This window comes from Saccopteryx bilineata, chromosome 1, assembly GCF_036850765.1.
Source record: "Saccopteryx bilineata isolate mSacBil1 chromosome 1, mSacBil1_pri_phased_curated, whole genome shotgun sequence".
NCBI classification, from domain to species: domain Eukaryota; kingdom Metazoa; phylum Chordata; class Mammalia; order Chiroptera; family Emballonuridae; genus Saccopteryx; species Saccopteryx bilineata.
The window spans coordinates 87,384,408-87,410,858 of record NC_089490.1 but is presented as its reverse complement, the minus strand read 5'-3'; the positions used below and the strand labels follow the sequence as shown (position 1 = coordinate 87,410,858).

Here is a 26,451-nt window from a genome sequence, read left to right as displayed (position 1 = left end):
ATCAGGCCTCAGATTCTGTCACAGCACAAGAGAAACAGAAAGGACAAAGGTGGCTGTGACATAAAGCTAAAATCTCCGAGATATAGAACCCCAAGGGCTATTTTTCTTTAGGGGAACACCTGGGCAAACTGTGTGTTTCTAGGCCTCAATTTCCTCATCTGGAAAATGAGGGGGTTGGACTAGTTTCTAAAGCTCCTTCCAGCTCTCAGACGCTGTGCTATAAAATGAGAGAAATGTGAACCCTTAGTTGCTATGATCTGAAAATATTTTGAATGTAGAGAATCAAATTTATGGTGGTGTTTGAACAAAATAATATGTTAATGACTAAGAAGATTGTATTTAATCCAATGGGAAATGGCAGAGCTGGTGCTGGTGGTAATGCTGTGTGTGTGTGTGTGTGTGTGCTTGTGTGCATGTATCCGTGTATGTGGCTTTCTTCCTTCAGCTCAAACATCTATTGTGACTCACTATTATAGTAATTAGGCTGCTGTCAGCCTATCTTGCCCAAACATACACACACACACACACACACACACCAATTTAAATGGGGTAAAAATTCCACGCTGCTGCTTACTTAAATTCCACATCCTTACTGCATTTGGGTGGCTTTTTCTTTTTAAAGAAATTTTTATCCTGATGAAGGTGTTGGATTGACAGCTTCTGGAGGCAGGTCTCTGATCTCAGAACTGGGACGCATTGGGCCGGGAGCTGGAGATTTTATTAGCATTTTGCTTTTGCACATTAACCGCTCCACCTCTTGCAGCAGGACCCCCGGGCTCTCAAACGGGGAGAGGTCAGATCTGCAGCCCCAGAGGTGCCTAGGCCAGAGCACGTGCTCCGGACATAACCAGCACAGGGGAAAAATGAACGCGCACATGCGACGCTTCTGGTGGCGGAAAAGGTTTGCTTCCCTACCTTTCCCCCACCAAGGGTTGGGGCCAGGACGTGGAAGATGGCCCGAGGCCGCAAACAGGACTAACGACTGCTGCGCTCCATGTTCCTGCACAGTCTAGAGCTCGCGACATGGCGGGGCCCCGCAGGCCGAGCCCCACCGAGTGCCCTGGGAACCCCCGCGGTCTCTCGCGCCGCTCGCGCCTGCAGAGGCGAAGGACGAAGCCCCGCCCGACGGCCGCGCCCGCGCTCCGGCCCGCGCCGATTGGCCGACCTCGCGGCCAGGTGAGGCGCCCCGCCCCTTGGCGGCTCCAGGTGCGGCGGTGGGACTCGGGCCGCTGCCGGGGCCGGGGCCGGGGTGGGCGGTCGGCGCCATGGCCGAGTCTCAGCTGAGCTGCCTGGACGAGGCCCACGTGAACGAACGTGTGACCGAGGCGCAGGCCGCCTTCTACTACTGCGAGCGGCGGCGGACCGCGCTGGAGGCGCTGCTGGGGGGCGGCGAGCAGGCATACCGCGAGCGGGTCAAGAAAGAGCGGCTGCGGGACTTCTTGTCCAGCCAGGAACGCCAGGCCCTCCGCGCAGCCTGGAGCCCCTACGAGGACCCCGCCCCTGCCGCCGTTACCTCCTCCCGAAGCAAAAACAAGGCCAAGGGCAAGGTTCCACCGCAGGCCCCGGCTGAACCCGGAGAGTCCCTGGCCTACTGGCCCGACCGCTCGGACACCGAGGTGCCCCCACTGGACCTGGGCTGGACCGACACTGGCTTTTACCGCGGCGTGAGTCGCGTCACCCTCTTCACGCACCCCCCCAAGGAGGAGAAGGCACCACACCTCAAGCAGGTGGTCAGGCAGCTGATCCAACAGGCCCAGAAGGTAGGCCCTGCCCCCCACCGCCTCACAGGTGGGGCCCCATGCCCAGTCCCTTGGACCAGGCCCCACCTAAGGGGCGTACCGTCCTGACCACCTTCATGAAAATGGTCCAGGAAACCTCACTCATATGGTGGGGCTGTGGTGAGACCTCCAGAGCATGTATGTAAACGTGTTTGTCAAATTACAAAGTAATGGATGGTTGTTGGTCATTATTACAGTGTCCAGAGGCACTGGCTTCCATCTGCCATGTGCTTCTATGTTCCTGTTGAGTTCCTCTCCCTAGGGAAGAGTGGAGGCTTGTGGGGCTCTATGGTAAAATGGGCCACTCAGTGATCAGGATAATATCTATGTGCTGTCCAGGAACTTACAAAACATATTTCTTGTCAGTTTCTCATCTTCAAAACAACCCAAGAAGCTGGTGGTTTGACTTCCCACTCCCACTCTAACAATGATGTTCTTAACCTACTGCAGAGCCAAGGTTGACCTGGCCCATCACATTCACAATCCCTACTGGACCCAGCATTAGAGCTTAAGCAGCCTGGAATGAATGAAGAATCTATTGTGAGTGCCTGTTATGTGCCTGGCTCTGTGCTAGGCACTTGGACAAGGCAGGTCGCTGGACTCAGCAGCTCAGGAAAAGCTCCCACTTATTTTGTCTGCTGTGCTTGCGGGCTGGAAGGAAGGAATGCTTCTAGGTTGGCTGGTTAGAGTACAGGTAGCTTATGGGGCAAAGAGAAGATTTAACCTTTACTTTGTGCCCTTGGGTAGAGTTTCTAGATAAAATATAGGGTGCCCCATTAACTTTGAGTTTCAGATCAATAATGATTAACTTTTTAGTATTGGTATGCCCCATGCAATATCTGTGGCATATTAGTACTAAAAATTATTTGTTGTTTATCTGAAATTCAAAGTTAATGGGGCATCCTGTCTTTTATTTACTAAATCTGGCTCCCCTACATAGAGATTTGTTAAGAAACAACAGCAGCCTTTGGTGTCCAGTTCAGAATATACCACAGGAGTGGCTTGGGTTCACTCTTCTAATTCAATTCAATGAATGTGGTTGGAGTTCAGTTACTGCTAGAGGCTGAATGGTCTGGGGAGAGAAGATTAACCTGGAAAGACCAGTGGTGGGGCGCCTCTTCCAGTAAGGGGTAGGGATGTAGGTACTTGGCTAGACTGGCCACCAGAAGGAAAGGTTAATTTACACTCCCCATATTTCCCCTCTCTCTTTCTAAGTAATTCCTCTTTGTCTGTCTGAACTGTCTTTGTATATTGCATGGTACAAAAAGACAAAGGCAAGTTTGAACAACGGAGAAAAGAGGCAGGTGATTATTTTGCAGCAAGCTGCAGCTGAGGTCAGGGGTCAAGTCTTAAATACTAACATGCCTTGGTTTATTAGTACTTAATATGTGCCAACCACTGTGAAAATGATTTGCTTGCATTTTCCCTTTCGCTTTTCACGACAAACAGGGGAAATGAGTATGTTCCTTATTTTTGGATTCAAAATAGTTATGTTACTTGCCAAAGGTAACATAGCTAGTAAGTAGTTGAGCCTAGATTTAAATGTCAGAGTCTCTTAACCACTGTCATACCCTGCCCCACTGTCTGATGAATGGAGTTAGCCTGTCATAACCTGGGTGACAGGTTGTATAACCCTGTTATAAGAAAGGAGAGACAAGGACCCTGCCCACTTGGGCTTCCAGTCCCATGTGGGATGTCAAAAGTCTCTTGTGTAATGGAGTGTTCTTAACTCTTTAAATATTTAACAACAGAAATTTTAACAATTGTGAACTGATTCAGTATTCCAGTCCGTACATATTTAACCAGTAGTTATTTTCTGAGTGCCTAATGTCTGTCTGGCACTAGCCATAGAAGGATACAATCTGTGGCCTTTTCCTACCAAGAATTAGCTCAAATGCTGGGGGATGTGCTCAAAGCAAGAGTTTTTGAGTAGATGTGCTTAATGTGGGAGGGCTTTCTGAGGGAGGTGAATTGCTGAGTTAAACTGGGAAAGAGACAGTTGGAACGGACAGTTTCCTCATAAGACACTAAGGAGCAGGAGCGAGAGATTTTGCTTCAAAACAGCAAGCAGCTTTGATTGGCAAAAGGAAAGAGCTGTCCTGGGGGGAGCTGAGCATTGTGAAGGGCCTGGTGTGGGGGTTCTAAAACTGGTCAAAGCAGGTGACCACCCCCCTGGAAGAAGCTGCTTCTGACCCTATCTCTGCCCACTCAACTCCCAGGCCTTCTGGGCCCCCACTTTTCATCAATGCTTCTCACATCTGTATAGCACCTTCTTCTCAAAGACTCTGAAGTTGGTAGGGTAGAGAGGTTGACCTTGTTTCACTGGCAAGGAAACTGAGGCATGGAGAAGGAAAGGGACTTGCCCAAAGGTCACATGGCTGGTTAGAGAAAGACGCTGATCCCTAGCTCCTGCTCTAAAGGCTACACCTCTGGCCACTGCCTGCCCCCACCCTTACCACAGCTTGTCCAGCTGGCAAGCAACCCTCCATTGCCGTCCCTAAATCCTTCCTTCTTCCCTTTCACCCCGAGGGAGAAAGTTTCTTTGTTTCCAGTGAGTCTGGCTGCTGTGAGGATAGGTGGGGCAGACTGTGAGATGGTTTAAGTGTAGAGACAGGGTAATTAAGGGAAGAGAGGCAGAGGACATTCATGTCCAATTGAATGCCAGCGTTTGGTATTTTATCTCATTTAATTCTCAGAATAATCTCACAAGGTTATTCCTGAGTGATAACAAGAAACTAAGGCTCTGTGGCTATGACTTACCCACAGCCACTTCCTGGTGTGGGCCTCAGGAATGCAGAGGAAAGAGCCTAACTAAGGGACATTTGAATATGTGATTGGAAGTTGGAGAGAAGTGGTAGAGGGTGGTGGCCAACCCAGCAGGTGTGGAGGTGGGGCCATGTGGGGTGGGAGGAGGTCTTTGAGGCCATCTGTCTTATCTGCTCTCTGGGCCTCTGCAAATGTCAGAAGTTTCTCCCGGTCTCACTGGATAGCCAGCATTCAAATATTTGGCCATGTTTACTTGTGGGGTGGGGACTTTTATGGTGTTTTTTCCCCCTTGAGTCATCTGCTTATTTTAGTGTCACTGAATGATATATTTTGTCTGCTTACACTACAGGCGGAAAGAATGCCTTCAGGGACCCAGAAATGAGTCTCTGGTCTACCCCACACTGGCAGAGATGACCAGGGGTAACCATGGTCACATGTGTAGACTGGGAAATTCTTGTTTCTTACTTACCAGGGCAGAGTGAGAGACTCATACAACTCTAGTTTGGGTGGGCTTTCTACTTGGAGGGACAGTGCATACATTTGGTCACTGGAAAAATATCTCAAGGTCTACTGTGTGCTAAACACTTTAGCAGAAAACAAACATGTTAAACACTCCTCTGCTCTGAAGTAGACTAATAGTCTACTAAGCCATCATTATGATACAGTATGATGAGTGCTTGACTAGAGGGTGTGGCAGGAGGGCCACTAATCCAGCTCTGAACTAGATTAGGGCAGGACCTTTGATGCTAAGGACCTGTCTATAAGCATGTCTGACTTTAGCAGAAAGGGAAAGATTGCACCAAGCCATCCATCCATCTGTGTGCCCAGGCTTCTTGGTGACCAGGTGACCAGCAGCGTCCATTTGTGAGACTGATGGCAGGTTTAGAGAGTATTGCCTGTTCTTCAGGAACAGAGAAAAACTGACTGCCCCACCCTATCACAGATGAGGACTCTGAGGTCCCAAAGTGTAAAATGACTATCTTCAGACCAACAACAAGGAGATTACACAGCTTCCCCCAGGTCCCACTGGTCAGAATTACCAATGACCCTGCAGAGGTCATATGCACAACCCAGGAGAGGGAGGCTACTGGCTGAGGCAGCTTTTATTAACCAGGGGATTGAGGGACACGGGTAGCCAGGCCCAGCCCTGCCCCTTCTCTGCCTATTGATGGGTTTGTCCCTTTCCTTCAGGGCCCAATTCAGATGCCACCTCTTCCTTGGCACTTATCACATTTTTAATCCAAAAAGAATTTTTTGTTGTTGTCGTTCTCACATGTGGTTCTTTGTTTGTGCCACCTGTGTGCCTGGCACACAGCTTGCTTTGAGAGAGCCCATTTTATCCTCAGGGGCTGGGAGCTTTGGAAGAACCAGGACTCTACCTTATTCCTCTCTGTCACCTTTTCAGGGCCCACAGGAGGTCAATGATCTGTTTAAATGATTAGAAACTGTCTCCTATTGGCCACTGTCCCTCTCTGTCCCTCTCGAAAAGCACGTGTCTGGAGAAGTTGAATTGCACATCACCTGGGGGACTCCTTTAATCCCCATCTTCATAGGCTGTCTGGCAGCAGAGAGAGCTGTCTAAATTGGAAGGTGGGGGATAAGGGAGATTAGAGGGATTGGGGAAAGGTTCCTCCAGGCAGGAGGGGGCAAGAGGCATGCTTGGCCAGGCTAGCATCCTTGTTAGAGGTATGGGCAGCTGATAAGGGCAAACAGCTAGCTACGCATGCCTGGGGGTATGGCAAAGTCTTGGAATCAGCAGGTCATGGCACCAGGAAACTCAGCTTTGCAGGTGGCAGCCTTTGCCACTGGGTAGAGCCCATTGTGTTCTCCCATTAGCCTTAATCGGTACTTCTCTCATTCAAGTGCATCCAGCAGATAGTACCAGGTACCTTCTCTATACAGGCACGTGCTGGGCATTGGCTATAGACATAAATCAGATGCAAAAGGAACCAAGAAAACAACAACAAAGGTTTACATACAGAATTTTAAAAATGTTACTGGTTTGTGAAATCTGAGTCTGATAATCCATTCATTAGCCACCTTACCACCCTGTTTGTGAGCTGGTTCCAATTTCAGATTTGCTCCTAATACCTTCCTCCATCCCTCCTTTCCTGTTCTCTTTTCCATCTCACAGGGACAGTGACTTTCTAAAACCTGATTTCAGTGTGCAGGGCAGCCCATGTCCTGTGGGTCCAACACACTGTCCCCTCTGCCTAACCCTTCTTCCATGAGTGACTGTCCCACCTGGGCTTTGTTTCAGAGGCACTGGACAGCTGCGGGGTCCTTGTCCTATGAAGGCTGGTGATAATAGCACAGCTACAGCTCCAGGAACCGAGCTTCAGAGCCCTTGCAGGACCTTGCCCCAACCTGTCCCAGCATCCCTGCCAAGCCCCAGGTGCTTTGGCTGTTAGAGGCTCCTTTGTGCTCAATCACTGATCCCAGGATCCAGAATTTCTGAGCAATGGACACACAGCTTCACCTCAGGGGCAGAGCATGAGCTCTGAAGTTGCAAGGTCTTAGTTTTTGTTCTTATTTGGACACTCACTGGTTGTGTTCCTGTGGGAAAATCACTTCCTTCTGAGTCTCCTGACCTGCAAAATGGGAGGATATGCTTAGATTCCTGGATGGTTTTGAAAAACAAGGGAGAAACTATGTGTGAAAAACATGCACTTAGAAAGTAACTGCTGCCTTCTTGGTCTTTTCTGGGAACAGGGGAAGGAGTGAGGTTGAATTTCCTCCCAGAAGTGGGGGTGCCCCAGCCAGGAGATTAAGTTGTTGGGGCAGGTATGCTTCCTTGTTCCTCTGAATGATGAGGCTGCCCATGGCCCTCCCTCCCTCTCCCCTCTCTGCATTTACCTGTTGGCCTTGATTTAGTGGTGGTGGTTTGTCAGGACAGCTGTCTTCCTGGCTCATTGTCTGTGAGGCTGCAGCATATGAATCCTCAGCTAAGGATCTTCACTGGGATGCCATGTGCAGAGACAAAACAGGAAGGCGTAGAGGCTCCCTGGTTCCTAACCAGGGATGCCTGAAGGTATTCCCCTTGCACCCACCATCACTCAGAAGGGTCTGACTCAGCCTAAAGAGCCCCAGAGCAGTCTGGAAAACTCTACAGCTTGAGCTTTCACAGGGAGGATGATGAGGCATAGAGGGGCGAAGAGGTTGATGGGGCATGGAGGGACAGGCTGTTTCTTTCTCTGGAGGAAAGGGAAAGCTAGGTTTGATTTCTCTGGAATCTAACACTTTGGGTTCCTGAAACCCTGAGGATGGGTGTTTCATGGATAGTTCAAAAGTAGAAGATGGGGCCTCAGTAAGCTGGTGCCTTCTTCATGACCTTCTCTCGATGTCATGAGCAGCATAGACATGTCTGCTGGGCAGCGGTCCCAGGAGGCCTGACCACTGCCGGGGGAGGAGCACAGAGCTGGGAACCTGAATCTGGGTGTCTCGAACCTGAGTGTCCTTGTCCTTGCTCTGGCTGTCTCTTTCCTCACCTACTAGGTGACCTTGGGCAAATCATTTGACCTTGCTGGGCCTCCATCTCTGCATCTATAAAATGGGGATAATTCTTGCTTCCTTGTTTACAAGACTGCTTTGAGATGCTAGTCCAAGACTATGAGCCAGTACTTTGAAAAAGATGAATAATGTAGGCAGATATAAAGGATTTCTATTAAGAGGGACTAACATTATTGAAAGATAGGTGCTTCCCATGTGATTTCTGTTCATTAATTCAATCCTTAGCACCTTGCAAGGGAAGTCATATTTTCCCAAAGGCTTAGGGAAAGAAAGCACAAGGCCCTAGAACTCATAAGAGGCCAGTGGGGGTTCCTTGCAGGTCTGAAGTCAAGGCTGTGTCCTTCTGTTACAAATGCAGGTTGCTTTTGGGAATTGCCCCCTAGGACCACCTCTTCCCTCCAAAACTTCCAGAAATAGAATAATTTGTTGCCAGCCAGGACCTGGGAAGCCTACAAGTTTGTTGAGAGACGAGTACAGAACTGCTAGCTGCTCTGATCTGTGCGAGTAGGGTGGGTTCTTCCTGCATGGAGGCCCTGGGGACAGGTGTCACCTGGAAGCTGGGTGTCCTCTTAATGATCGCTTTCTGGCCCATGGGTCTTGTGCCCTCACTGACAAACTGAGACTCTGATGAATTCCCTGCCAGCAAACCCCCATCCCTCCACGTTGTCACTCCCAAGAATACTGCCTCACCTTGGCTGGTGACCAGAAACACCTTCCTTTTCTCAGCTTGTACAAGCAGAGCCTGCTGTGGAGCAAGCTTCCTATGGGGATCAGGGAAGCAGGGCAGAGAACCAACAAGCTTGGGGTGGGTCCTGGCACTGTCCTGAGCTCCCCAACACGCAGGCTGAGTCACTCCAGAGATCCTTGCTCCTCCCCCTCCACAACCTCCCCCTTCCCCCAAATCCCAGGAGCAGTCAGTTTAGCTGCCTTACCTAGTTTTCTTTACCCTTCTCTGAAATCTGTGGAGTATGTGGACTTCGCTTATGATCCCAGAATCTTAGCTCCGGTAAAGGGTGTTTCCAATTATTAGTCGCTCTGGCCCGAGTTTCCAGTAATCTGTAAAGCCCTCCTAGCGTAGCTAATTGGGTGGTCATCATTCCGTTGGGCTCCTTGCAGTACTGGCTGGGTATGTGGGAGGCTCTGCATAAATGTTCTTTTTGTTCTGTTTTTTAGCAATGAGCCAACCAATGGTTGCAGTCACGGTGGAGACCAGGGCCCTTTACCTTTAGGTGGGTCTTCAAGGACAGACTGTAAGTGTCCTTAACCCCCCCTCTCTGGAGGGTTTCCGGACTGCCTGGAGATTCCCCACATTTGCTAGTTCATGCAACATGTTTTTCTGAGGACCTACTATGTGCCAGGTTCCAGAAATATACAGTTGAATAAAAAGTGGACTCTGCTTTTAATTCTAAATATGAGGAAGATAAAATGAAAATAACTGGCATCACAGTTAAGCAGATTAATAGCTATTATTTATTGAGCACTTAAATGTCAGATGTATGCCAGTCCTGAAGAATGTATTGTTTCATTATAATCCAGCAACTTTACATTTTACAGATGAGGAAATTGACAGTCAGAGAAGATAAGGCCAGTTGCTGGTAAATAATGGAACTGGATGGAAACTGAGTTGAATCTTATTCCCACCAAGTTTAGGGGAGCACAGACCCCCAGGAATTGACAGCTGAAACAGCTAGTTTGGGTGGGGAAGGCAGGCAGAGGGCAAGTGTGTGCAAGAACATGTGGATTCACACAGTTCCCTCCTCTAACACCTCCAGATCACCTTCCCCAACCAAACCCCAACCAAACCTCCCTTTGCACTATCCATCTGCCTCTGGGGAGCCCTCCCAGGTAGCATCACCTGGTGGTGGCCGCTAAGTTATCCTTGTTGCTTCTCAGAACCTCTGAGGCAAACTGCCAGCTCCAGTTGTCTCATTCTGGTAGATCAATCAGGAGATGCTTCAGCAGGTACTTTTAAGTCCTTCCTTGCTCTGTGCATGTATCATATGGTGCTCAGAGCCCCAGGCCAGGAACCAAAACCAGCAACTGATCCTAAGGATTGTTTGTGTATCTTCATTGGATTTTTTTGCAGCTGATTTATCTTCCTAATTATGTTTAGATTTAAGCTAATGTTAAAATGAGCTTGCATTAGATAATTTCCCTAATTAACACCAACTTAGTGCAGGGGAAGTTGTCCCAGAAGCATGCCATGGGGCAGGGAAAAGCTATCTGGGATTTTTTTTTTTTTATTATTTTAGCCTGGGATCTTAAAAAGAACTGCCATGCTCACTCCCTGGTGAATTCACGTGTGGTTCTTCATGGCTGAATCAGTTGACCTTGCTCATGTGGGTACAGTCTATTCTCCCTCTGGAGAGCCAGCCCGGGTCTCCTATGTATGTCTATTTCATCAGCCTAGTTTGGGGTATGGGTGTGAAGACTGATGGCCTCATAGGGTCAGATGAACAGGAAATGACCCCTCCCCCCACACACAGTGGTACACAGCAGGGAGACATGACCCACAGGGTTGGGAACAGAGCCCTGCACTGAGGCCAGAGTTCTGGGGAGGAAGCAGACTGGCAGGGCAGAATTGGGCTCCAGCGGCTGCCAGTGCAGCAAGGGAGCCTGGTGTTTAATGATGTCTAATTAGTGAGCCTGAAACAATGTACATGGGCCACAGACAGCTGGGAAGCCTCAGCTGACAAAGCACAGATGCCCTGCTGGTGGGGTGCAGGCAGCTTGGCCTCCAAACAGAGAATAGGACCCCATTGGTCTTGGCTCTACCCTCTTGGTGGTCCAAGGCTCTGGTCTAAGCTACTTCCTTAGCTCCCCAAGGGGAGCCACCACTGCAGAGGGATTCTGTTTAGAGCATTTACTGCCAATCAGGCCCTGTGCAGGAAGGAATGACAGATGTCTGTCCTCCACCCCTCCCTCACCCCAAGTGCTCAGACACAGGCCTGAGCAGACAAGGATTCCCGGGAGGAGCACACAGTGCCCTGGGACCATAGTGTGGTCCTCAGGGAGGACTGGAACCAGGACCTCAACAGGGAAAGGGCATGCCCATATCCACAGGGACAGGGTGGTGACTGCACAAATTAAATCTTAAGGGCAGAGCCTTCTGGGTGTGTTTGGAGATTTTACAGTGTTTATTGTTGGGAAAGAGAGTGAGTGGGTTGGACGTACATGGAGGGTCTTTAGCCAAGCTGAGGGCTTGATTCTACAGGCAGTTGGGGACCAGAGTGTTTGAGCAAAGGAACATGTTTAGGGTTGTGTTATTGGATCTTTCTGCCCAGAGGGAGCATGATCAAGACTGTGAAACTAGTACCCCATCAAGCTAACCCTGCGTACCTACTGTGTGCCCGACAGAAGGGCAGAGCCTGGCCATGGGGCAGACATCATGCCAGATTCTGACTAGGTAGGCATCACAGTATTTCTTTGCTTCCTCTGTAGAACCATGAGGCAGCCTCACTTATCAGGTGAAATTCAGAGAGGTTAAGTAGCACCCACGCTCTCACTGCCAGTGTAAGACTCCTTACTCCAAGGTTGGCTTTCCCCATTGCTATATGCTCTTGGACTGTGGAAATTCTGCACCTTGTGCAGAAATTGGTGATGCTTCAGATGGGGCCTGTCATAGCCTTCAAAGAAAATCCAGTGCTCCCAAGCCCCAACCCCCCTACCCCCAGAGATGAATTGTTCCCATCCCCCAGCAGCACACCATTCTGTGCCTGGTTCAAGTGCCCAGAGCCTACCTCCAGGCAGTCTCTACTCTGACAGGTTTCACCTGTGCGTTCCGGCTGCTTGGGGTATGGGCATGGATGCCCAGCGTTGCTCCACCAACAGCGCACCTTATAGACTCTTCTTCCTTAATTGGGCTGCCCTTCCCCTCAATCAGTTCAACTTTGACCTTTCTGAGTGTAGCGTTACCCACGCTTTAATCAGCACCCCAGGCTGGGCCTGTTGGGCCTTGAGCAAAAGGAAAACATTTCTACCTTGATGTCTGCGCAGGCTCCCTGGGAGCTATGCCCCTACACTGTCTGTTTCCCTCCCTCATGTTGCCTCCTCTGAAGTGGTAGCTGTTTGCTCAGCGTTCCCTCTCTGAGGAGAGAGGAGACTTTAGCACAATGGTTCTCAAAGTGTGCGCCAGGGCTCACTGGTGTGCCCTAGAAGATTTCCAGGTGCACCCTATGGTATTCTAGAGAAATATGTGCCCGTTGGGGACCAAAAAAACAACAGGGCTTTTGGAGTTTATATTTTTGGGGGACAGGGGTGTGGGGATTTGGCTGTAAGTTGACAGTCTGCCCAACCCCCCATCTCACTTGCCTGATTAGGTTGCAAAAGGCTGTTAAGCTGTGGTGCTGGATTGTTTACACTACCGCCCATGTTCCCTGGAAAGACTATAGAGGCAAGTTTCTTCTTTGGTGAAAAGTTAAGATGATATATATGGTGGGAGTTTTCTGCACTCAACACAATTAAAAGTAAAAAGAGAGGAATTCTTCAATGTATTGATGAGGAAATGAGAGTTTGCCTTTCAAATATACGCCCAAACATTGAAGAAATCGCTAGGACACATCAGGCTCATGCTTCTCATAAACACAAGAATGAAAAAACTTAACACATTCATCGTGGGACCTGCCAAATTTACTAAATCTTACTAAGGATGTATCTATATATATAAAAAGATAACTTCTTTGTTGTTTTTTTATTTTTTAACCCCTCTTTTTTACAAATTCTAAAAAGTATAACTCAAAAAATATAACATATCCTGACCAGGCAGTGGAGCAGTGGATGAGTGTTGGACTGGGATGCAGAGGACCCAGGTTCGAGACCCCAAGGTCGCCAGCTTGAGCACGGGCTCATCTGGTTTGAGTAAAAGCCTACCAGCTTGAACCCAAGGTCACTGGCTCCAGCAAGGGGTTACTCAGTCTGCTGAAGGCCCGCGGTCAAGGCACATACGAGAAAGCAATCAATGAACAACTAAGGTGTTGCAACACACAATGAAAAACTAATGATTGATGCTTCTCATCTCTCTCCGTTCCTGTCTGTCTGTCCCTGTCTATCCCTCTCTCTGACTCACCCTCTGTCTCTGTAAAAAATAAATAAATAAATAAATGTAACATAAAATGTTTTTTAATGTCAGAATAAATTTAAATTTGTTGTATTTATTTCATTTAATTACCATAAAAGCATGCTTGGACTTTATATTTTTTCTTTAATATTTGACTTAATTATTATAATATATTTCTCAGAAATTTGTGTATAGTGTGCCTAGAATTATTTGTTGGATTTTAAATATGCCCAACTTCAAAAAGTTTGAGAACCACTGCCTTAGCGTTTTACCCACTGCTCCCCACAGACTGAGCACTTGCTCCTTGTGCCATCTCATTTAAAGCTCAGAACAACTCTGTGAAGGTGTCACCTCCCCATTTTAAAATGAGGAAACTGAAGCTTAGATTAAATGACTCACTCCAGGCCACACCAGCAAGAAGACGATATAGTCTCCTCTAAACACTTCTGGTTACTAAAAATCTGATCCATCCACCACCTGCATTCAAAGCACCTGAGGGGAAAGTGCTATCAAAATGCATTTTCATGGGCCTGCAGAATCATCTAGTGAGGCCCTGATCTGCACACTCAACAGGCACACCCTCACCCCAGGTGTGAACCATCCATGAACTTTAAGTGTACCTGTAGCCCTTGATCTGTCTTTGGGGAGCTCAGAGAAGGGACATTCCACACTTGGAAATGACTGATCCAGAGGCTGGCTGGCTGGCTGGCTGACACTACTTATCTTGGGAACAGGAAGGACTGCTCTCTGGCCCCAGACAAACTGACTCCCCTGGACTGCCAGACCGATGGCTGTTCTGGGAGGCAATAGCTTGACCAGTTTATTCAGCTACTGCCCTCCCTACCCCGAGGGACCTTAGGGTTCAAGGTATGGAAGTTAGTTAGCACCATTATCCTGTAGCAAATGAATTTAATGGTCCCGCATAACTGTAAGCTTTTTTTCTGTAATGTCCCGGGCATGATCTCATCTGAACCTCCCAGCAGGCATGGGAAGTAGGCAGGGCTGGCATGAGGAGTCAAAATCAGTCCCTAGGCTCACATGGGTCACCAGTGGGAAAGCTGGGATGTGCCTTGGTAGGCTGTTTCCCTTCTTCCCCAGGAAGAAGTGATTGTCACCAGCACACCCCTGTGATGGGCAGGCTTGGCTTGTGACCTCTTGCTTTTTCCTACCATGGAGCTGAGTGAGAAAGGAGTAGATTGGCCCTGGCCAGGTAGCTCAGTTGGTTAGAGCATCATCCCAACTGGAGGTTCAATTCCCAGTCAGGGCACATACAAGAATCAACCAGTGAATGCATAAATAAGTGGGACAACAAGTCAATCTCTCTCTTTCTCTCTCTCTCTCTCTTTCCCCTTCTCCCCCCTTCCTTTCTGTTCCCTCCCTCTCCCACCCCCTTCTTCTCTCTTTAAAAATCAATCAAATTTTTTTTTATAAAAGGGGTGGGTCTTTGCCAGAACAGCAGCCATATCTGCCCCAGTCCCTAGAGCTCCAGGCCAGCAGAGCTGGAGAAACCAGTGAGAGAGAGGGTGGTTTAGTCTAGTTCCACTGATGCTTCTTGGTTTTGTGTGACCAGAGGTGGCCTGGGGTTCTAGCCAGAGTAGACCTGTCACCAGAGCCTGCTGTGACCACATCATCTGGGGGCAATAGCTCAGGACCAGTGTCAGAAGCCTGTACTTTAGTCCCACCTCTGCCAGAACCAAGAATGGATAACTTAACCTCCAAGCTAGGCTCTAGCTAAGTGTCCTCCTAGTGCTAACTGGAGGTTCTGCACATCTGGAATGTCCTTCAGTGAAGAGGCCAAGTGCACAGGTACAACCTGTACCCTTCAGGAGGGCACAGCCAAAGGGCTCTGTGGAGCTGCCATGCAGCCCATGGTCCACTTACTGGCTTGCATTCCATCACAGAGAGGACAGCAACCTTTTGTAATCTGCACAAAGGTGCTTGCTGTATGTGCTAGTGGCAGCCCTGCCCCCTGGCCTCATGTCCTTGGTGTGGACTTCTGCCCCTTGGTTAAGTACTGTCCTCCCTCATGGGCCAGCTGCTCCTTCAGCATCTTAGGTGGATAGGAGCAGAGGCAGAGAGACCAGATCTCAGAGCGTCACCTCAGGCAGCAGTCCCATAAGGCTCAACTTCTTTTCCGTTCTCTGTGAACTTGAGGAAGAACTTCAGCTCTGTCTTCCAGCAAGACGATCTAACCAGGAATCTTGCTCAGCATTCTTTTTTCTCTCCACCCCAGGGCTTGTCATTAATGAAATAAATAGCTACAAAGGTACATCCACACCCTACAAATGAAACAACCTCCATTTAGACATTCATTCCATAAACATGGAAACTTGACTTGTGTTGAGATGTCCCCTGAGAGTAGAGATTCTAAGAGAAATCAGATGATCCCTGCCATCCAGGATCCTACAGCCCAGTAACAGACAGAGCCATTCAGCAGATGTTACAAAGGAGTGTCAAGGAGCTCTGTTATTTGCCTATAATACAGTGTGGACAGGATGCAGGGAGTAGTGAACATTATTGGGTGGGGAGAAATTCAGAAAGTTTTTGGCTGAGTCTTAAGAGATGTATAGATGTTTCACAGAGGTGTAGAAGGGGTAGGAACAAGACTGATGTGTCGTGGTTCTCAAAAGATGTTGGTGGGGGGTGACCTGCTGTGATTTTTGCCTCCAGGAAACATTTTTTAATGCCTTTGTCTACAGACATTTTTTTTTTTTTTGGTTATTACCACTCAGGATGGTGCTAAACTTCCTGCAAAGATAAGCCCCCCACAAGAAAAAATGACTTGCCCCCAAAAGTCAATATTGTATTAGGGTAACTCTAGGTCATTCAGCATGGCTGACAACAAGGACAGAGGTGAAATAGCCCAAGATGAAGCTGGGGAGGAGGCCCTTCAGATGCCAAGGTAAGGGTTTGGGCCTCTCTTGAGGGCTGTGAGACCCAGTGGTTCATCAGCATCTTGTTTGGGGTAGGAGGTCACTGCTGCAGAGAATGAATTGGAACACAGAGAGAGAATAGGAAGGGGAGACTAGAGAGGAAGCTATTCTAGAAGTCTGGTAAGACATGAAGGGGTCCTGATCTAGGGCAGCAGTCCAAGGGGAGCGGAAAGAAGTTGACCCAGAGAAGGTGCACGAAGTGTGTGGGACCTACTGGAGTTGGTGACAGACTGGATTTGGTCAGAGGAGAAGAAGAGGCCATTAGATGCTGGTAACCGAGAAGATGTTGATTTTGGAGGTGGCTGTTGGGGGTGTCTGGTAAACAGGCTCTGAAGTCTAGTCTGGGCCATCTAAACATATCAGGGGTGCCAGTTGCCAGTCGTCTTAAGCCATGAAGTACATGGGGGAAGGTGGGGTCCTTTTCATTATCTGATGGTAATTAAGGAGTAGAGAAAGAGAAACTGAAAAGCTGGCAGTTTAATTAAATGTGAATGACAGATAGAGGGGAATCCAAGGCTCCCTAGCCCACCTGGCTCCTCCTCCTCCCCACTGCAGCAGGATATCAAAGCAGAAGATGTGATGCTAAAGGAACTCCCAGTGAGAAGTATTACAGCATCAGAGCCTCTTTGCCAGCGCATGCAACAGCTTCTAAACACTCCTGCCATCTGGAATTAACCTCTCTCCCTGGGCTGCACATCAGTGGGTAACTGGGTAAAGGACACTGTGAGCCTGCCCAGAGGAGGGGTGGTTGTTCTCTCCTAATGAAATCTGTCTCCCTGGGTTCTGAGCCTGTGACGTCCTTCTTTTAAAATCTGATCTTTCCACTGACACCAGGAGTCTTGAAGTTAGGTTTGGCACTGAGGATCACGTGGCACATTAAATACCTGGAGCAGAGGGAGTCAGGAGAGCTGGTTTTCCTAGGCCTGATGCCGCGGAGCTTGGATGTCAGGCAGCAGCCCCCGGAGACCAAAGCAAAGGGTAATTATCACTTCTCCTCCACAATGAGATTGCAGGAGTCAGCAAGCAATTAATTTTTTTTTCTACTACCAATATTTCAGTGTTTAAGTGGTAGTGACACAGATGGCTGGCTCCCACCAGGGTGTCTCAGACCACACCTCCCGAAAGCGGCCCACAGATTCTCTTGCTCCAGTTGCAGCCTTCTCAGGTGACCGGCCAGCTCCCTGCCTGCTCTTCCAAGGGAGAAACAAAAGCCAGATTATGAATCCAGAAGTATCTCCGTGAGCCAGTCAAGCTCAGCCGTATATTGAGAGTCGACTTTAAGCTGGAAACTGTGAAGTGTTTTTGACGTGACCAAATGACGGGCTTTGGCCTCAGACAACACTGGGGAGCTAAGACATCAGGAGCCCTCCAAGATGGTGGAAGGCCATGCTCTGATGGAATGAGGTCTGGAGTATCATGTTATAGCCTTCCATGATTAAACTCAACTCCACTGGACATACCCTGAAGTGTTCCAGGACAACTGTTTGCTTTTGTTTATTTGTGCTTGTTTGTTTTGGACCTCAAGTGTAAAGCTGTGAGCCTCAGTTCATGGTCCACTGCCCTCAGCCCCCCCTCTTTTACTTTCTCTTTCCCTCCCATTCTTTCCTCCTCCCAGGGGCAGCCACACTTAGTGTACTTAGCATATGCCCTTGGACATGTCTATATCCTTAAAAAATGTGCAGTGTCATTTTATTTATATGAATGGTATTAGGCTATAGATCTTATCCACTAACTATCCATTTAAAAAAAAAACCATTCAAGTTCTGTGTGCAGAACTAGTTCCTTCTATCTGCTACTCTGTCATGTACATTTCTCACATTATGCATACCCATTCTTCTAGAGGCTCACATCTAAGTTGTTGCCAACTCTTTGCTATCCTTAAGAAAGCTGCAGTGAATGTCTTTGTTCCTGCCCTCTTATAGACCTGTGCAAAGGTTCCCTGGGTGCGTGGCCAAGAGTGTCATTGCTGGCTGTAGTTAGGAACATCCTTAAATCCACTGAGCTCTGTTCCTTGCTCTGGGAATAGCTGCACCAGTGTTCTCTCCCACCAGCAGTGAATGAGGGTTCCGCTTTTCATTTCTTTGCTTTAATTTGAATTTTTCTGATTGCTAATGAGGTCTGCTTCTCTTTATATACTTATTAGCCATTCAGGTATCTCCTTTAGGAATTTCCTAGTCATATTCTTTGCTCCTTTTTCTAATTAGTTTCCTTTCTTTTTCTTGCCAATTTGCAGGGATCTCTTGTGTATTATTAATTCCTTTGGATTGTAGACATTGCAGATATTTTCTCCCAGTCATCCTTTAGTTACCTTTGTCCCTAGTTTGTGGAGTGAATCTTTTAAAAATTTTATTTGCTTTATGATTTGTACTTTTGGAATCTTAAGAAATACTTTCTTACCTATATCCTGAAGGTATTTTTCTACATTTCATCAATTCCTTTATTAGTTTTATCTTTCATATCCAGGTATTTAGCCTACCTGAAATTAGCCATTATACAAAGTATGAGGTAGGGATCCACTTTATTTTTCTCTGTGTAGTAAGCCAATTTTCCCAAGAGCATCTACTAAACAGCATCCTTTCTCCACGGAATTGTGGTTCTACCTCTATCAGACTTAAAGTTTTATGCACATATGTAAGTACATATATGTTTCCAGTCTCTCTATTCTGTTCCATCAGTCTTTCTGTCAGTTCCTTCCTCAGTACCACAATTCTTACTACTATAGCTCTGTAGTCTTACTATCTCTTAGGACAAGTATTCCCTTTTAGTTTTTTTTATTATAAAATTGACTTAGCTATTATGGATCTTTATTCTTCCTCCATCTTAGAAGCATTTGTGTTCCTCAAAATGGTTGACTGGGCCCTGGCCGGTTGGCTCAGTGGTAGAGCATCGGCCTGGCGTGCAGGAGTCCCGGGTTCAATTCCTGGCCAGGGCACACAGGAGAAGCGCCCATCTGCTTCTCCACCCCTCCCCCTCTCCTTCCTCTCTGTCTCTTTCTTCCCCTCCCACAGCCAAGGCTCTATTGGAGCAGAGTTGGCCCCTGCACTGAGGATGGCTCTATGGCCTCTGCCTCAGGCACTAAAATGGTTCTGGTTGCAACAGAGCAATGCCCCAGATGGGCAGAGCATCACCCCGGGTGGGCATGCCAGGTGGATCCTGGTCGGGCGCATGTGGGAGTCTGTCTGACTGCCTCCCCGTTTCCAACTTCAGAAAAATACCAAAAATTAAAAAAAAAGTTGACTGAACTTTTATTGGAATTGAATTTAATTTTATTAATATATGAGAATTGGATTTTTAAAAATATCAAATCATATTATTCATAAACATGATTTATCTCTTTCTTTATTCACTTATTTGAAAGTGTCTTTTAATAGAGTTTTATAAATTTCTCCATAAAGGTATTAATTCCTAAATATCAATACTCTGTGCTTAAGTTGCAATTTTGAATGGATCTTATTTTCTTTCTTTCTTTCTTTTTATTGATTATTTCTGAAGTAGAAGAATGCTATTGGTTTTTATGAGTTTTTCTCATATCTGGCACTATTGCTTGTCATGTTAATTTTTATAGTTTTTTCCTGCATTATACTGGTTTTTCTAAAAAGATATCATTTCTAAATACTACTGGTTGTTTTATCTCTTCTAATTCTTCTAGCTCTTTTTTTTTCTTGTCATATATCATTGATTAGGACCTCCAATACTTTGTTGAATAGCAGTAGTGATAGTAGTTTTGACTTGCTAGAGACTTAAAGGGATTGCATCTTAAGTTTCTCTGTTAAGTATGCTTCAGGTGGGTTTTTAGTAGCAAGCTTTTATCAAACTAAGGAAGATCCCTTCTAGTCTAGTTTTTGGTTTTTTTTGACACCTTATTTCATTGATTGCTTTCTCATATGTGCCTTGACCATGGGCCTTCAGCAGACTGAGTAACCCCTTGCTCGAGCCAGCGACCTTGGGTCCAAGCTAGTGAGCTTTGCTCAAACCAGATGAGCCCATGCTCAAGCTGGCGACCTCGGGGTCTCAAACCTGGGTCCTTCTGCATCCCAGTCCGATGCTCTATCCACTGCACCACCGCCTGGTCAGGCCCCTTCTAGTCTAGTTTTTTAAGTATTTTAATCACAAATAGGAATCTAGTGTTATCAAACACTTATTAAAATCTATTATGATAACATTGTTCCCTTCCTTGACTCCATAAATGTTATATTAAAATGTTACATTTTCCAATAATGAATCATTCTTACATTCCTAGAATAAACTTTACTTGATTATGCTGTATTATGTTTTAATTCACTTTTAATGACTTATCCATGTCATTTTTATTTTCAAATTCATCAATGTGTAAATGGTCCTAATATACTTTTTACTATTTTTTTCTTAATTTTAATTTATTATGTTTATATGGATTCAAGTGTCCCACTCAATATAACACCCTCACCCTCAACCACGTGTCCCCTATTACATCCCTTTTGCCCTCCTTCCCCTAACTCCATCCTCCTCTTTCCTCTGGGATTTGCTGTCCTGTTACCTGTATCTATGTGTTATGTATATATAATTTCACTAATTCCTTCACCTTTTCTGATCCTATCCCCTCGTTTCCCCTTCCCTCTGACAGCTGTCTGTCTGCTCCCTGTAACCCCACCTCTGCCTCTGTTCATGCCTCAGTTTACCGTGGTCATTAGATTCCACATATAAGTGAAATCATATGATATTTTTCTTTCTCTGCTTGGCTTATTTCACTTAGCATAATAATCTCCAGGTCCATTCATGCCATCGCAAAAGGTAAGATTTCACTCGTCCACTGACAGACACTTGGGCTGTTTCCAGATCTTGGCTATTGTGAACAATGCTGCAATAAATATGAGGTTGCATATCTTCTTTTGAATCAGTGATTTGGTATTCTTAGGATATATTCCTAAAAGTGGGATAGCTGGGTCAAAAGGCAGTTTCATTTTTAATTTTTTGAGGAAATTCCATACTGTTTTCTACAGTGGTTGCAGAAGTCTGCATTCCTACCAGCAGTGCAGATGGGTTCCATTTTCTCCACACCCTCACCAGCACTCATTGTGTGTTGATTTGTTAATGAGCGCCATTCTGACAAGTGCGAGGTGATATCTCACTGTGGTTTTATTTTGCATTTCTCTATTAGTGACATTGAACATTTTTTCATATGCCTATTGGCCATCTGTATGTCCTCTTTAGAGAAGTGTCCATTCAGTTTCTTTGCCCATTTTTTTTACCTGAATTTATTTTTTTAATTAATTTTAATGGGGTGACATTGATAAATCAGGGTACATATGTTCAGAGAAAACATCTCTAGGTTATTTTGCCATTTGATTATGCTGCATTCCCATCATCCAAAGTCCAATTGTCTTCCGTCACCTTCTAACTGGTTTTCTTTGTGCCCCTCCCCTCCCCCAACCCCCTCCCTCCCTTCCCCTCCACCCCGTAACCCCCACACTCTTGTCCATGTCTCTGAGTCTCATTTTTATGTCCCACCTATGTATGGAATCATATAGTTCTCAGTTTTTTCTGATTTACTTATTTCGCTCAGTATAATGTTATCAAGGTCCATCCATGTTGTTGTAAATGATCCGATGTCATCATTTCTTATGGCTGAGTAGTATTCCATAGTATATATGTACCAAAGCTTTTTTTTTTGAATTTTTTTATTTATTTTTTATTATTTTTATTTATTTATTCATTTTAGGGAGGAGAGAGAGAGAGAAGAAGGGGAGGAGCAGGAAGCTTCAACTCCTATATGTGCCTTGACCAGGCAAGCCCAGGGTTTTGAACCGGCGACCTCAGCATTCCAGTTCAACACTTTATCCACTGCGCCACCACAGATCGGGCCCAAAGCTTTTTAATCCACTCGTCCACTGACAGACACTTGGTCTTTGCCCATTTTTTAATTGGATTGTTTACCTTCTTTGTGTTGAGTTTTAGAAGTTCTTTATAAATTTTGGTTATTATCCCCTTATAAGATGTAGTGACGAATATGTTCTCCCATTGTGTGGGTTGTCTTTTTATTTTGTTAATGGTGTCTTTTGCTATGCAAAAGCTTTTTAGTTTGATATAGTCTAATTTGTTTATTTTGTTCTTTATTTCACTTGCCCATAGAGATAAATTGGCAAAAATATTGCTATGAGAGATATTGAAGAGTTTACTGCCTATGTTTTCTTCCAAGATGCTTATGGTTTCACGATTTCCATTTAAGTCTTTTATCCATTTTGAGTTAATTTTTGTGAATGGTGTAAGTTGGTGGTCTAGTTTCATTTTTTTCCATGTACCTGTCCAATTTTCCCAACACCATTTGTTAAATAGACTGTCTTTCCTCCATTATATGCTTTTACCTCCTTTGTCAAGTATCGATTGACCATAAAGGTGTGCGTTTATTTCTGGGTTCTCTGTTCTGTTCCATTGATCTGTATGCCTGTTCGTATGCCAGTACAAAGCTGTTTTGATTACAATAGCCTTGTAGTATAACTTAATATCAGGAAGTATGTGCTACCTCCTACTTCATTCTTCCTTTTCAAGATTGCTGAGGCTATTCATGTTCATTTTTGGTTCCATATAAATTTTTGGAATATTTGTTCTATATCTTTGAAGTATGCCATTGGTATTTTAATAGGAATTGCATTGAATCTATAGATTGCTTTGGGTAGTGTTGACATTTTAATGATGTTTATTCTTCTTATCCATGAACACGGTATATGCTTCCACTTTTCCACTTGTTTATATCTTCCTTGATTTCTTTTTTCAATGTCTTATAATTTTTTGAGTACAAGTCTTTTATCTCCTTGGTTACATTTATTCCTAGGTACTTTATTTTTTTGTTGTTGCAATAGTGAAGAGATTGTTTTCTTAATTTGTCTTTCACACAGTTTATTGTTGGTGTATAAAAATGCCACTGATTTCTGAATATTAATTTTATATTATGCTGCCTTGTCGAATTCATTTATCAGGTGTAGTAGTTTTTTGACTGAGACTTTAGGATTTTCTATGTACAGTATCATATCATCAGCGAGTTATAATAGTTTTATTTCTTCTCTTCCAATTTGGATGCCTTTTATTTCTTCTTCTTGTCTGATTGCTGTGCCTAGGATTTCCAGAACTATGTTAAATAAGAGTGGTAAAAGGGGGCACTCCTGCCTTCTTCCTGATCATAAGAGGATTGCTTTTAATTTTTGCCCATTGAGAACAATGTTGGCTGTCAGTTTGTCATAGATGACCTTTATTATGTTGAGGTATGTTCCCTGTATTCCCACTTTGCTGAGAGTTTCGATCATAAATAAGTGCTGAATTTTATCAAATGCTTTTTCTGCATCTATTGATATAATCATGTGATTTTTATCCTTTCTTTTGTTTATGTGATGAATCACATTTATTAATTTGAGAATATTTTAACAGCCTTGCCTCCCTGGAATAAATCCCACTTGATCATGATGTATGATCTTTTTGATGTATTGCTGGATCTGGTTTGATGATATTTTATTGAGAATTTTAACGTCTATGTTCATCAGGGATATTGGCCTATAGTTTTCTTTCTTTGTAGTGTCTTTACCTGGTTTTGGAATGAGGATAATGCTTGCCTCATAAAAGGAGCTTGGAAGTCTCTTCCCTCTTTTTGAAGTTTTTGAAATAGCTTAAGAAAGATAGGTGTTTGTTCTTCTTTAAATGTTTGGTAAAATTCATCTGTGAAGCCCTCTGATCCAGGACTTTGTTTGCTGGGAGTTTTTGATAATCATTTCAATTTAATTTGTTGTAATCTGTCTGTTTAGGTTTTCTGATTCTTCCAGATTGAATTTTGTAAGACTGTATGTGTCGAGGAATTTATCCATTTCACCTAGGTTGTCCAATTTTTTGGCATATGATCTTCATAATATTTTCTTACAATCCTTTGTATTTCTGTGGTGTCAGTTTTTCTCCACTTTCATTTATAATTTTATTTATTTGAGTCCTCTTTGTTTTTTTCTTGATGATCTGGTTAAAGGTTCATCAATCTTGTTTATCTTTTCAAAGAACTAGCTCTTGGTTCCATTGATTTTTTGTATTGTCTTTTTAGCCTCTATGTCATTTATTTCCACTCTGATCTTTATTATTTCCTTCCTTCTACTTCCTCTGGGCTTTATTTTTTGTTCTTTTTCTAGTTCATTTAGGTGCAGCGTTAAGTTGTTTATTTGAGCTTTTTCTTGCTTCTTAAGGTATGCCTATAATGCTATGAACTTCCCTCTCAGGACTGCTTTTGCTGTGTCCCATAAATTTTGAATTGTTGTATGTTCATTTTCATTTGTTTCAAATACATTTTTTATTTCTTCCTTGATCTCATTATTAACTCATTCATTATTTAATAACATACTATTTAGCCTCCAGGTATTTGAATGTTTTTCAGTTTTCTGTTGTAGTTGCTTTCTAGTTTCATGCCATTGTGATCAGAGAAGATGCTTGATATGATTTCAGTCTCCTTAAACTTATTGAGACTTGTTTTGTGTCCTAACATGTGGTCTATCCTAGAGAATGTACCATGAGCATTTCAAAAGAATGTATGGGCCTTGGCCAGTTGGCTCAGTGGTAAAGCGTCAGCCTGGCGTGCAGGAGTCCCGGGTTCAAGTCCCAGCCAGGGCACACAGGAGAAGCACCCATCTGCTTCTCCACCCCTCCCCCTCTCCTTCCTCTCTGTCTCTCTCTCTTTCCCTCCCACAGCTGAGGCTCCATTGGAGCAAAGTTTGCCCGGGCGCTGAGGATGGCTCCATGGCCTCTGCCTCAGGCGCTAGAATGGCTCTGGTTGCAACAGAGCAATGCCCCAGATGGGCAGAGCATCACCCCCTGGTGGGCATGCCGGGTGGATCCCGGTCAGGCGCATGTGGGAGTCTGTCTGACTGCCTCCCCGTTTCCAACTTCAGGAAAAAAAAAAGAATGTATGTATTCTGCTGCTTTGGGGTGAAAGGTTTGAAAATATCAATTAAATCCGGTTGATCTAGTGTGTCATTTAAGGCCACTGTTTGTTAATTTTTTTGTCTGGAGGATCTGTCCATTGATGTTAGTGGAGTATTAAATCCCCTACTAGTTACAGTATTGCTGTTGATCTCACCCTTTATGTCCATCAAAATCTGCTTTATATATTTAGGTGCTCCTCTATTAGACACATAAATGTTTACAATGGTTATATCATCCTGCTGGATTGCTCCCTTTATCATTATGTAGTGACCTTCTTTATCCCTTACTTTGTTTTAAAGCCTATTTTGTCAGATATAAGTATTGCTGCCCAGTGTTTTTTTCATTTGCATTTGCATGAAATACTTTTTTTCATCCTTTCACATTCAGTCTATGTGTATCTTTTGGTCTGAGGTAGGTCTCTTTTAGACAGTGTATGTACGGGTCCTGTTTCTTATCCATGCAGCTACCCTATGTCTTTTGATTGGAGTATTTAATCCATTTACATTTAAGGTTATTATTGATATGTACTTATTTATTGCCATTTTATTCTTTAAATCTATTAATACATTCCTCTTTATTTTGTTTTTTGTTGTTGTTGTTGTTTTTTGCTCTTTTTATAGCAGGCCCCTTAACATTTTTTTCAGTACTGGTTTGGTTGTAATAAATTCCTTGAGTCTTTTTTTGTCTGGGAAGCTTTTTATTTCTCCTTCGATTTTAAATGTTAGCCTTGCTGGATAAAGCAGTCTTGGTTGTAGGTTCTTGTTTTGCATCACTTTGAACATCTCTTGCTAATCTCTTCTGGCCCTAAGTGTTTCTGTTGAGAAGTCAGATGTCATCTTAATGGGGGCTCCTCTGTAGTTAATTAACTGCTTTTCTCTTGCAGCTTTTAGTATTCTTTCTTTGTCTCTTAACTTTGGCATTTTAATTATGATGTGTCTTGGTGTGGGCCTCCTTGGGTTCCTCTTTAATGGGACTGTCCTTGCTTCTTGGACTTGTGTGGCTTTTTCCTTCATCAATTTAGGGAAATTTTCTGCCACGATTTCTTCAAAAAGGTTCTCTATTCCTTGTTTATTCTTTTCTCCTTCAGGAACCCCTATGATGCTGATGTTGTTTCTCTTTATGTTATCACAGAGGTCTCTTAGAGTTTCCTCAGTCTTTTTGAGCCTCTTTTTGTTTTGTTGCTCTGCTTCTGTGCTTTCATTTATCTTGTCCTCTAAATCACTGATTTGATCCTCTGCTTCATCCAGCCTGCTGTTGATTCCTTCTAGTGCAGTCTTCATTTCTGATATTGTGTTTGTCATTTTTGACTGGTTATTTTTTATGATTTCTATGTCCTTTTTGGTGCTTGCTATCACTTTAGTTAGGTACTCATTATGATCATCCATTGTTGCTCTAAGATCCTTGAGCATTCTAAAAATCATTATTTTAAACTCTGCATCTGGTAGTTTGGTCACTTCCATTTCATGTAGTTATTTTTCTGGGA

At 44.8% G+C, this 26,451-nt stretch overlaps 1 protein-coding gene across 1 annotated transcript in view; it reads left to right on the top strand.

Annotated features, from left to right (window-relative positions):
* Window positions 1–1,189: 1,189 nt before the first annotated feature.
* FAM83F (family with sequence similarity 83 member F) overlaps window positions 1,190–26,451 on the top strand; it is a 43,611-nt gene continuing 18,349 nt past the window's right edge. Inside the window, exon 1 of the mRNA XM_066257413.1 lies at window positions 1,190–1,760. Coding sequence (XP_066113510.1) covers window positions 1,266–1,760 — 495 coding nt within the window. The 5' untranslated portion in view covers window positions 1,190–1,265. The remainder of the gene's footprint in view (window positions 1,761–26,451) is intronic.